General features: G+C 48.3%; 1 protein-coding gene across 1 annotated transcript in view; it reads left to right on the top strand.

Annotated features, from left to right (window-relative positions):
• The window catches only part of Ropn1l (rhophilin associated tail protein 1 like), a 30145-nt gene extending 29245 nt beyond the window's left edge, over positions 1 to 900 (top strand). Inside the window, exon 6 of the mRNA XM_046430374.2 lies at positions 717 to 900. Within this exon, the coding sequence (XP_046286330.1) occupies positions 717 to 780 (64 nt within the window). The 3' untranslated portion in view covers positions 781 to 900. The remainder of the gene's footprint in view (positions 1 to 716) is intronic.
• Positions 901 to 12511: the final 11611 nt, after the last annotated feature.

Genomic DNA, 12511 nt, shown 5'->3' with positions numbered 1-12511 from the left:
GGGGCTGAAGAGACCATGCCTGGCCAGACACAGCCCTGAGTGGGATTTGTGCAGATCCTGGAGCTTTCCCTCCTTCAAATGAGAGGAAATAGCAAAGCAGCAAACTCTGGAATGTGCAGGTCGCTGGAGCCAGGCTGCCCACCACCCCTCTCCACTCCTCTGCCTAGTCAGCAGCTCATCTGTTCATCCCAGGACTCACCGATCCATCCACTTACCTGCTCCTTGCTTGGTTCCAAGTGTTCTGGAGCCCCAGTATCTCCCAGGAGGAAGATGCAGGACATTGCAGGACATTGCATGCAACGATGGGCTGTGTGGGCTTGACTGTCCTGAAACCTGTGGCCTCAGGTGCAAGAAAGAAACAGGCTGGGCCAGGTTGGCCTGGGCAGCCAGGAGCGCTGGCTCAAGAAACAACTGGAGGCGGGTTGCTTGGGCCCCTGGACAGTCTCTGACTCCTCCCTTCCTGTGGCCAGAGGGCTCCAGTCATTGGGTACTGCCCAAGGGTAAAGAACAACACGTAGCGTTCATCTTTGCACCTGGAAGAAGGGCCCATTATCATACAAGGAAATAGAAGGCTTGATTTTGGGTGGTAGAAATGATTGCTGAGAGGCCCTAAGTAGCCAGTTTTTAAGATGTTTTAAATTGTAAAGCATTTGATCAAAATTATGTTGTGTGTAGTGAGAAAGTGCTGATGGTGTCTTCCTCTGTTTCCCATCCAGAGACTCGAGAAAGAATGGCTTGATAGGACTTTCGGATTTCTACGTTCCAAAGAAGATAATTTAGAAAACCTTGAAGAGAAATCTCTGAAGACACAGGCTGTTAATACAGAGAAGAACACATTTTCATTTCAAAATAGTGCTTTTGGAAAACTTGGCTCAAATACAACTTGTCATTAACCACTTACATCTAGCATGAGTTATTCTCTTTTAAGGGAGATTCAGTGTGGCAGATGCTTCACAGAGCCGCCACCTTCACGACTGCCCTTCACCATGTCTTGTTACAAGGACCTTAAATATGACAGTCATAGCAGTAAGCTGTGTGTTTCAGTAAAATAATCTATTGGGGTTCTGCAGGGTAGGAGGGGAGGGTGATAGGCAGTTTCTCTTGACCCAGACTGCAAGCAGGAATGCACCTAGACTTGCTTTTGCTCCCTGGTAGCCACCTCTGAGGCTCTGCAGGAGGCCTGCTGTCTCCTGTGACAGGGGTGCTGAAGGCTGGGACGCCTGCCAGACAGGTGGCATGAACCAGAGCTCAGGCCCTTAAGCAGAAACAAGGACCCCAGGACCTTCTATTCACTTTCCTTCTCTAAAGTGTTCAAAATGATGATACCGGTGACCGTGTTTTAGATGATTTTTCTGAGAACCTGGAAATGGCTGGGCTTGCTGGTTCTCTGCAGATTGGCCACCATGCTGATTAATATTACCGGTATCCAAAGAATGGGAAAACGTCTGAGTTCTCTAAAAAAGTGTTTCATTCCTTGAATTAAGAAGTGTGAAGTATATATATATATATTTTAATCTAGACACTAAACTACCTTACTTGATGATTTGCCTGAACTTTTAGTCCTTTCCAGAGACTAGACACTATAGGTTATTTATAAAATAACAGGTAACGTTAATTAGAGTTGGAGTTTTTAAAAACTTATGGTTTTTAAAATTTATTTAAAACTGCTCAAAATTTTACTTTGCCAAAAAATTTACATATTTCTCCCCTAAGATAAAATGCTTCAATGCATGCGGATAAGAAGAAATAATGTCGGGTGCAGTGGCGCACACCTGTAATCCCAGCAGTCTGGGAGGCTGAGGCAGGAGGATCTCAGTTCAAAGCCAGCCTCAGCAAAGGTGAGGTGCTAAGCAACTCAGTGAGACCCTGTCTCTAAATAAAATGCAAAATGGGGCTGGGGATGGGGCTCAGTGGTCGAGTGCCCCTGAGTTTAATCCTTGGTACCCACCCTCCACCCCTCCCCCCCAAAAAAAAAGAAGAAACGAGGTTTGTAGTGGTGAAGGGGGTCTGGAGAGCAAGATGCTGGGAGGCAGCTGCTCACGGGTGTTCTTAGGGACACACAGGATGAACTGTCCCCTTGCTAGAAAGTTCTATCCAGGACTGGGGAACAGGGATGTGGTCCTCCACGGAAAGCTGATGAATAATATATATATGTATTTATACTGCAGAAAACAGATGGAATCAGTGAGCTAAGGGTCCATTTAAGAAGTTTAAAAATGAGCAACAGAAAAAAGAGAATGGACACACGGAAACCAAGCGAAGAACCATAGAGATGGCCCTGCAACCTGGAATGGGCTCTCGGGCACCTAATAGATCAGCAAGCCACAAACAGAGTAGAAAAGGCACACAAATATGAAAATAGAGATATAGAGATAAGAGTTATAAATCCACAATTCTGGGAACTTGGATGAAATGCCCACTGGCTTCAAGAAACAACTGAGAACTGTTGGATGATCTTACCACCAATTAAAAGAACATCGAATGTTAAAGCAGAGAAACCGCAGGGCCATGGTTATAAAGCAAGCCTTGTCAAATTGTCAGGCTTTAAAGGAACAGACCTTTTTCTTAAGTTCTTAAGTATAATAGAGTCATTCCTATTCATTCTCCAAGATGAGCATATCTTTGCTATCAAAACCAGACAAAGACTTTGGGATAGGAAAATTACAGATCTATTTCACTTGGGGAGTACAGGGACAAAACTCTTAAAAGTTATTAGCAAAAAAAAAAAAAAATAAAAGAAGCTTAAATGTAAGACAAAAAGATCAGGGCTGGAAGATGATCTACTGGCTTCACAGAATGAGTTTGGAAGGATTCCCTTTTCTATTTCATGGAATAATTTGAGGAGGATTGGTATTAGTTCCTTTTCTTGTTTCCATTTTTAGAGGAATGCTTTCAGTTTTTCTCCATTCAATAACATTGGCCTTGGGTTTGTCATATATGGTCTTCACTATGTTGAGGTAGTTTCCTTCTATCCCTAGTTTCTCCTGTGTTTTAAACATGAATGGGTGCTAGAATTTTTTTTTTTTTTTTTTTTTGGATGATGTTGGAGATTGAACCCAGGGCCTTGTGCACGCAAGGCAAGCTCTCTACCAACTGAGCTACATCCCCAGCCCAGGGTTCTGTAGTTTGTCAAATGCTTCTTCTGTATCTATTGAGATAATCATGTGATTCTTGTCCTTAAGTCTATTGATGTGGTGATTTACATTTATTGATTTCCATAGGTTGAATCAAACTTGCATCTCTGGGATCACAGTTGTAAGCAGTGGGTTTCAGTAAAATAATCTACTGGGGTTCTGCAGGGTAGGAGGGGAGGGGTGATGGGCACTTGATTATGAGGCACTATCTTTTTAATGTTTTTTTGACTGTGGTTTGCCATATTAAGAATTTTTGCATCATCTATGTTCATCAAGGATATTGGTCTGAAGTTTTCTTTCCTTGATGTGTCTTTGGTTTTGGTATCAGGGTGGTGCTGGCTTCATAGAATGAGTTTGGAAGGATTCCCTTCTTTTCTATTTCATGGAATAATTTGAGGAGGATTGGTAGTAGTTCTTCTTTAAAAGTCTGGTAGAACTTGACTGAGAATTCATCCAGTCCTGGGTTTTTCTTTGTTGGAAGGATTTTGGTAGCTGCTTCAATTTCATTACTTGCTATTGATCTGTTTAAGTTTTCTAATATCCTTATGGTTCAATTTGGGTAGGTCAGATTTCTAGGAATTTGTCAATATCTTCAAGATTTTCTAGCTCATTGGAATATAAATTTCCAAAATAGTTTCTGATGATCCTTTGGATATTAGTAGTGTCTGTGGCAATATTTCCCATTTTTTCTGGAATTTTGTCAGTTTGAGTTTCTTGGGGACCCTCCCTTGGTGTCTGGCCTACTCTGATCCTTCCCCGCCCACCACCTGCTGACACCCCCTGCTCTCTGTGGCTGTCCCCCGCTCCCCGAGGTGGGCCCTCCTCTCTCAGAGCCCCAGCCTGGGTAGTAAGCGAGAAGCACACACCTGGGCCTGCTGTGTGCTGGGGTCCACTCCAGAGCAGGCCCTGGGCCTTTTATGACCGGGAGTTGCCTTCCTCATCTGGGCTCTGTGTCTCCAGGTGACCTCATGACCTGATGTTCTGCCCCTCTGGCTGCCCTGCTAGCTCTGGGCCTTCTGCTGAGCCACGGTGGCAGAGTAGCTTCCCACCCACTGGGCCACCTGCCAGAGGCGGCCTTGGCTGCTTGGTCTGATCTTGGGCACACCCGGTGCTGCTGCCCTATGCTGCTCACTGGGAGGTGCTGCTGTTCGCCTCACAGGCAGGGCAAGGACAGGGATCCAGGCCTTCGTGCACTGGCACAGGGCCAGTCCTGGTCCTCAGGGCTCCTTGGACAGGAGCTGAAAAATGCCTTGCCATTGGGGCTGGCTGTCCTGGTTACTCCATCTTCTCCATTCCCCTGAAAAATGGGCTCTGCAGAACTGACTCTCTGAAGCACTCTGCTTCAGGGACTGTGTTAAAAAATGTTCCTGGGCTCGGGAGGCTGAGGCTGGAGGATGGCAAGTTGAGGCCAGCCTCAGCAACTTAGTGAGACCCTGTCTCAAAATAGATAATAAAAAAGGGCTGGGGATGTGGTTTGGTGGTAGGGTACTCCTGGGTTCAACCTCCAGTATGGCAACCATAACAACACAGAAGGGTAGCTGGGATTAGTTTTAATTGGGATGGGCAGACAGCAAAGGAAATGAGCATTGTAAAGGAAGAAGTTTATGGAAACAGGAGGTGCAGCCCCTTTGTAGGCCACATGACACAAGACCAGGGACCATCAGGAAGCAGAAGAGGGCCAGGAGTCTTGGACTGGAGTGTCTTGGGAGGGATGGACAGGGCAGGGTCAGGACAGTAGGGGAGCCCAGAGTGAGAGTTTGAATGCTCTGGGACCCAGGGAGGCCCTAGGTGTGTGGACCCCACTGGGTTGATCTAAAGCAGTGGGTATGGACTGTGCGTGCCTCTCAGGAAGCACGCCGCGGGGGTGTGGGCTCCAGTTTGTGTATCAAGGTTTCGTCACAGAGTAATGAGCTGGCCCTGGGAGGGGCTGTGCTCTCCAGGATCAAAGCCTCAGGTGCCAGGGCATCAAGAAGACAGAAAATAAAAGAATCATCGCAGGGAGGAGAGGGCCCCCCAGTGTGACAGCTCCCCTGGGGCCTGTGGCTTCCTGGGAGACTCTGCTCTCTGGCCAGCTGGGTGCTGGCTGGTGCTCTGGCCATCAGTTTCACAGCAAGGTAACTGTCATGGGGTGGAGGACCAAATGGGTCCCTCCTGAACTTGGAGGGACAGCTTTTATGGTGTCACTGGGCCTGCCTGCAAGGTACCTGTCAGTATAAATGGGAATGAGACTCGCTGTCATTCTATCTCATAGGGAGCCGATGGGGACGATGGGGACGGGAAGTAGAACCCCCCACCTCCTCCAGTCACCCAAAGACACTGCTGACCCGCCCAGCTGGCCGAAGTCACTCACAGCACAGCTCCCGGCCCATGGAGATGGGTGTGGGTAGGAGCTTTGAAAGACTTGCTGTCGGTGACCTCTGGTGTGGAATTGTGAACTCATAAAAGATGAACCAGGGCACATTATGTGAAAAGTCATGAGGTGTTTCAGGAATGGAAAGAATGAGGCACTGTGACAGGGGTGGCTAAGCCAGCCCTGCCGGGGAGCAGGCTCTGGGTTCTGTGCCTTGAAAAAGCCTTTGTCCCCAAGGCAAGCTGTTCCTAGGGCCGCGTTCTCACAGGCCTGGGAAGAGCATTCTGGAGTTTGGTTGGTGCCAGCGCTCTGGCCTGGGGCTCAGAGCAGACGTTTGTTTCCTGGCAGTTCTGGGCTGAAGTCCCAGGTCAAGGTGTGGGCAGGTTGGTTCTTCCAGAGAAGTGTGGATGCTGCTTCTCCCCTGTGTGGCATGGCTGCCCCTCTGTGTGCCCATGTCACACTCCACTCCCATGTGAGACAATGCAAGGTTCAGAGGAGAAATGACTGGGTTGTGAGAGCCTTAACCCAGTCAGTGAATTAATCAGGGGATAGGGAGTAACCGAGTGGGAACTGAAGTGGTGGGTGTGGCTGGAGGAGGGGCCAATCGCAGCCTGGCTTTGGGTATATATTTGTCCTTCTCTCTGCTGCCTGATCACCTGTGAGCTGCTCCCTCTGTCCTCCTCTCCCTCAGCCTCACTTTGAGCCCTGAGGAACGGAGCCAGACTTCTGTGGACTAAGACCTCTGAAACTGTGAGCCCTCAAACTTTTCCTCCTCTACAGTTGTTCTGGTTGGGTCCTTTTGTGTCAGTGGCAAAACTGGATTTAGGCCCACCCTAGTGACCTCATTTTAACTCAATTGCCTTTTAAAGATCTTATCTCCAGATGCAGCTGAGGTCCTGGGGTAGGACTTCGGACATGCGAATGCGAATGCGGGGCACACCTCTGAGCTCACTAGCATTCCTGGTGTTCACTTCCCACAATTGTTTTGGCCCAGCTTAGCAATGGAGGACCGTCAAATTCAAACAAAAGGAACTCACAGAAACATGAGCTAGCTGATACCATCTGAACACATGTCACCTCAGAGTGGTGACCAACATTTGAGTCACCTCAGCAGCCAAATGTAAGCTAGTTTTCTAGAATGTTCTTTACAGTGGGCACGGGCTCTGAAGCGGAGTTGGGGTGAATGTTGGCTCCAGTCCTGTCCTCTTCATGGGAGTGCACAGCCATCCCAGCAAGGAGGAGGGACGCACAGCCCTCAGATCTGACCGCACGCCAGGTTCTCCTCGGTGCCGTCGCCCCTCCCTCGACACAGTGTGGCCAAGGGGGAGGGAGAACTGACTCCATGATGAGCAATGTGTAAAGGCAGGACGCTCGTCCACCTCTCGGTGGTCAAGGTGTTCCAGGTATCTTGCTGCTGAACCTAATCAGGACCCTGTGCCTGTGTGAGCCAAAACCAGTGGCTTGTTTGCTTCTCATAAAACTCATTCCCCATCTGAGTCTTCATTGGACAGAGTTCATGCCATCTCTTTAAGAGAACACTTCCTATTCTCATGCTAATTTTAAAATTCTAATTTATATATATGACAGCAGAATGCAATACAATTCATATTACACATATGGAGCTCAATTTTTCATATCTCTGGTTATATACAAAGTAGAGTCACACCATTCGTGTCTTCTCCTCATACATGTACTTAAGGTAATGATGTCCATCTCGTTCCATCTTTCTACCCCCTGCCCCCTCCCTTTCCCTCCCTCCCCTCTGCCCTATCTAGAATTCATCTATTCCTCCCATGCTCCCCCTCCCTACCCCACTATGAGTCAGCCTCCTTATATCAGAGAAAACATTCGACATTTGTTTTTTGGGATTGGCTGATGTCACTTAGCATTATCTTCTCCAACTCCATCCATTTACCTGCAAATGCCATGATTCTATTCTCTTTTAATGCTGAGTAATATTCCACTGTGTATCTATGCCACTTTTTCTTTATCCATTCATCTACTGAAGGGCATCTAGGTTGGTTCCACAGTTTAGCTATTGTGGATTGAGCTGCTATAAACATTGATGTGGCTGTGTCCCTGCAGTACGCTGTTTTTAAGTCCTTTGGGTATAGACTGAGGAGAGGGATAGCTGGGTCAAATGGTGTTCCATTCACAGTTTTCCAAGGAATCTCCATACTGCTTTCCAAATTGGCCGCACCAATTTGCAGTCCCACCAGCAATGTATTTCATGCTAGTTTGGACACACCTGTTACAAAGCTGTGTCACACATATTCTCCTTTTTAAGCCCTGCAGTTATTTCTTGTTAAAATAGCCATAGGAAGTTGGGCTTTCAATGAGATTATTGTCTTTGGGGACAACTCAGTTTAATTAATAACTACCTACCTGCAACGGCCTAACTGATCCAACAGTTTGGAGAAAGCTAATGGTGTTCAAGCGACTGGTACCTCTGAACAAAGGAGCTCTGGAAGCAGGCTGGCAGAGACTGGCCTTTGCTACATGGGACCCATGAGGAGCCTAATGGGGTCATTAGGGGCCCTCATATGAGGAGCCAGCATCTGCTTGCACAGGAAGAGGAGGCAGATGGCCCCATCTGGATTTAGCACCTTCACAGAAGATTTTTCCCACTAAAGTCACTTAAAACATAGACTCTGACAATGATGAGCCTATGAATTATAATTTTTTTAAAAAAAATCCTGGTACTTGTAAGGTGTGGTGCTATGGCTTGTATACGGTCTGAGTTGGTTCCCCGAGTGTTCATGGGTCAGAAGCTTGGTCCTCAGTGTTGTGATGTCGGGAGGTAACAGACCTTTAAGAGGTAGAACTCAGAGGGAGGTCATTGGGTCACTGGGGACACTACTTTTGGACTGGATTCAGGTAGTTCTTGTGAGACCCTGGGTTAGTTCTCGTGAGAGAAAGGTGTAATAAGACATGCCTGACCCTGGACGTCTCTCTGGTTTCCTGTCTGGCAATGTGTTCCCACTGTGGGATCCACCAGAGCCAAGCTCCTGCCAGTACCATGTCCTTGGACTTCCAAAATGATGAGTTAAATAAATCTCTTTTCTTTATAATGTTATCCAGCCTTAGGTATTTTGTTATAGTAACCAAACCTGATCTAATACATGTGGCTTTGAAAAATATCTGCTTAATATCCCTAAATTGCAAGGAAATTAGTGAGAGTAAGGGCTGGAAAAGGCCGAAGGTGTAAATCAGCCATAAGAGAGTTTGGCCTTCCAACTTAGAGAATGATCTGTCTCACTGAGTATCCCAGTGGGTGGCAACCAGTGAATGACTTGGTTTCAGTGTAACTCTGTTGATCTCTGTATACTTCATCTTTAAAGAAACTGGGATGGTTTCCCCTCCTGGTGTCTATGGCATGTGAGAAAAAGAGGCCCGGAGGACTCCAGAAAGATGTAACACCCTGATACAGTGAGGCGCTGAGACAGTGGGCTGGGCCGGAGAGTTTGCTCTTAAAATGATTCATCGTCAGGTCGTTCGTTCCACTTCCGATTAGCTGCTCTTTCTTAGCAATCACTAGCATACTTGTGAATTCTTGTACCGTGAGAAAATCTAACTTACAAATGGTTTTCCAACATAGTAGGATTTTTATGTACACTCCGTTTAAGAAAGAATTGAAGAATGACTAAATATAAATCATTTATTGAGTCTGATTTTGCTTCTTTGTAAATTGAAGCCAGTGACTTTTTAAGTCTCAAACATTTCCAGAGATCTCTGAAATACCCGTAGCCCTGCGGCTCCCTGCCTTGCATCTAAGAAATGATGAGTTTCGACACCCCTCTTCTGGGAGAACCCAGCTTTATTGGGTTGCTCTGTAGAGTGAGTTCTCCTTGGTTACAGAGGCGGATCATCCTGTGGGCAGAAGCAGAACTAGCCCCTCTCTACAGAGCATGCCAGGCACATCCCCAGGGTTCAAGCCCACCCCAACCCTCACCCATCTATCCCTCCCCACTCTCGTCGTATCAGCAACGTTTCCAGGATCGGCCCTACTTCCCTGTGCTGGCTTCTTGTGAGGTAGGATAGCTGAGTGGGCATTCACATGCTGGTGCATGGCTACTTCCCAGAGGCCATGCACAGCAGGTGTGCACCCCACAAGGAGGGAGCAGGGGTCCCATGCTTTCCTACGTTGAGTTGCAGCCAGTTGACCCAGGATGGACAAAGACTGTCTTCTGGGCTCCTGTCCCCATCAGCAGCGACCCTAAACCCCACCCCCATGCCGGGATCTAATATAGGATGGCGTTAACAGGGGTGTGACCAAGGGGGGCAGGCAGTGGACACAAAATGCCCAGGCAAATGCTATCCAGGGAGCCTTGGGGGCTGTAAGGATGGTCCGGTTGGGGTGACATTTGGGCTTAGAGGAAAACATTTTCCCAGTACCTGCTGTGGACTGGACTCCACGGGAATTGCTTGGCAGTCTGTTGAATTCCCACACCAACTGCGGACAAGGCTGCCATCATTACCAGCACTTGGTGGGTGAGGACCAAGTTCCTTGTTCAAGCTCAGTCAGACAGAATGGAGATGCTGCCAAACCCTGCCTCCAGAGCCTGGGGAGCCCGACTCCACGCACACACCCAAGGGGAATGTGGCTGGGGGAGGGACAGCCATAAGGAGGAGAATTCATTTCTTGATTTCAATTCTTCATTTTTAATTGGAAGAGCACAGCGTGGGCCACTTCTGGTCCCTGGGATGATGGAGAGGAGGCTTCTGAGGAGAGTGTTAGCCCAAGTCGGGAGGGGGCTTGGTGGGTTCTCCATTGCTACCTGAAACCACAACCCAGCTGATTGATAAAGAAGAGGTGTTCTGGAGGCCGGGGTCCAGGAGCTACGTCTGCTGAGGGCCGTCTGCTGGTGGGGTCTCTGCAGAGGCCTGATGTGGCGAAGGGCAGTGCACAGAGAAAGAGTTCAAACAGAGACAGGCCGGCCTGGCTCCCAGGTTGCCAATGAAGAGAGCTGTGAGCCTGAACCTTGAGTGTGTGCCTTTTTGCTTGTGTTTTTTTTTTTTTTCTTTTAATGATCCAATATTAGTAAAGAATGTATAGCCAGGCACAGTGGTTCACACCTATAATCCCAGCTGCTTGGGAGGCTGAAGCAGGAGGATCATAAGTTTGAGGCCAACTTGGGCAATTTAGTGAGAACATAAAAAGGCCTGTAGCTGAAGCTTAGAACTTGTCTAGCTTGTGAGAGGCCCTGGGTTCATCCTCAGTAACACAAAAAAAAAAAAAAAAAAAAAAAAAGAAGAAAAAAGTTTGGAAGTCTCTAAAGGAAATCCAGAAAAGATGAGAAAAAGTTGATGGTTGTTTATACACAAGTGAGTTCTAGAGATCAGGGGCAGTCAATGCCTATTTTGTGTGTGGCTGGCAGGTCCCCAGTCAGCCCCCCAGGGGATTTCATGGCAGAGATCCTCTCGTGAGATGTCTTCCTGGCACCTTGGAGGGTGGATTTCTGTCAAGCCCCCTCAGCACGGCAGCACGGCCGTTCTCCACACCCTCTTCAGCGAGACCTGGACCTCAGCTTGGGGCCTCTCTCTTGGGCATGTCTTCCCAGCCCCTGGGGTGATGGCTGCTCTTACACCTGCTATTCATACAGCTTTTAGGGTTCTCTTTACTTCTCATCAGCCAGTTGTTCAACCCCAACCTTGCTACAGTGACTGAGTCTGTACTAACCTTGCCTGTTCAGATCATGGTGTGGTTTCTACCTCCTTATTAGACTCAGACAAATGTGCAGCTCCTCAGAAGCAAGTGTCAATCACTGGGTGGACATTTCAGAGAGGTGACTCTATCCTGGCCTGTCTCCAAAGGCGAACATAGCGCCGGTGTTAAGCGGACATAGCACAGGGCTACAACATAAGAGACTGGGTTCTAGATCTTATCTTGCTACCAAGTGGGACTCAGAGGGTGGGGACCTCCCAGTCCATCCATTTCCGCATCTGTAAGCTGCAGAAGGTAATGGGACACATGGTCTTCTTATTGGTTAGAGTAAAAGCTAAGCTGCTGGAACAAAGGGACAGTTACCTGCTGGATTAGAGCACACAGAGGTTTATCATCTCTCAAATAAGGGCCCTCAGATGAGGGTCGGGACAGGTCTTCTCTGCTCCACACGGTCATCCAGGGACCCAGGTTTTACCTCTCTTGCTGCTTTGCTGTCACATGGATGCCACTGTCAACCTGTGGTTCATGAGAAGGTGAAGCCCAGGGAGGAGCTCCTGTTGTGAGGCCTGGAGTGGTGTCTGTCACCTCTGCTGACATTCCAGAGAGGGAGGTGGAGGGTACCTAGTCACCTGGCCACACTGACCTGCAGCACAGGCTGGGAGATGGAATGTCCAGGAGAGCAGCCCAGGGAGGCAGCCACAGCTCCATCACACAGATACAGTGAAGGGGGGCTGGGGGCAAGTATCAATGTCCACCACCTGTCACCACTCCGCCAGGCTCCCCCCATCCCAGAGCGCAATTCCACATAAACTCCCTATGCCGGTGGCTAGGGAAAGACTTCGGAGAGGAGGGGAATCCACGCCTCATCATTTTGCTTTTGTATTTTAGAATCAAGATCCATAGAGCTTGCAAGGAAGTTCTTTTAACGCTGAGAAGTAAGAAGGTGGCAGATGTGACTGTCAAAACAGTCCTTGTGCATCTGCTACGGAATGCAGATTTCCCCTCCAACCAACAAATTGGAACCATCTGGGATTTGAAAAGTCTGAGCTAAGGCTTCCTGGATCTGTTTGCATAGGGAGCGATGATGAAAGTTAGGAAAACGGTAAGTCAGTGTGGAGGGACTTCTCTCCTGTGCCAAGTGGAAGGGACTGACTCTGGTGCCAGGCCGATTAAAGACTGAGGGTCATGCGACCCGTCAGCTATCGTTTGTCCCTTACCTGTCCCCAAAGCCCAGTGTTAAGTCTTAGTCTCCGGGTTGGTGCTGCGGGAGGTGGTGGAACCTTGAAGGGGTAAGGCCTAGTGGGACAGCGTTAGGTTCCTAGGGACATGCCTTAGAAGAGGATATGACACAGTACTACCCTC

Source organism: Marmota monax, unplaced genomic scaffold (genome assembly GCF_021218885.2).
Source record: "Marmota monax isolate L192 unplaced genomic scaffold, Marmota_monax_Labrador192_F-V1.1 WCK01_AAM20220418_F8-fsc00082, whole genome shotgun sequence".
Classification (NCBI taxonomy): Eukaryota; Metazoa; Chordata; class Mammalia; order Rodentia; family Sciuridae; genus Marmota; species Marmota monax.
This window is presented reverse-complemented; position numbering and strand designations above follow the sequence as displayed.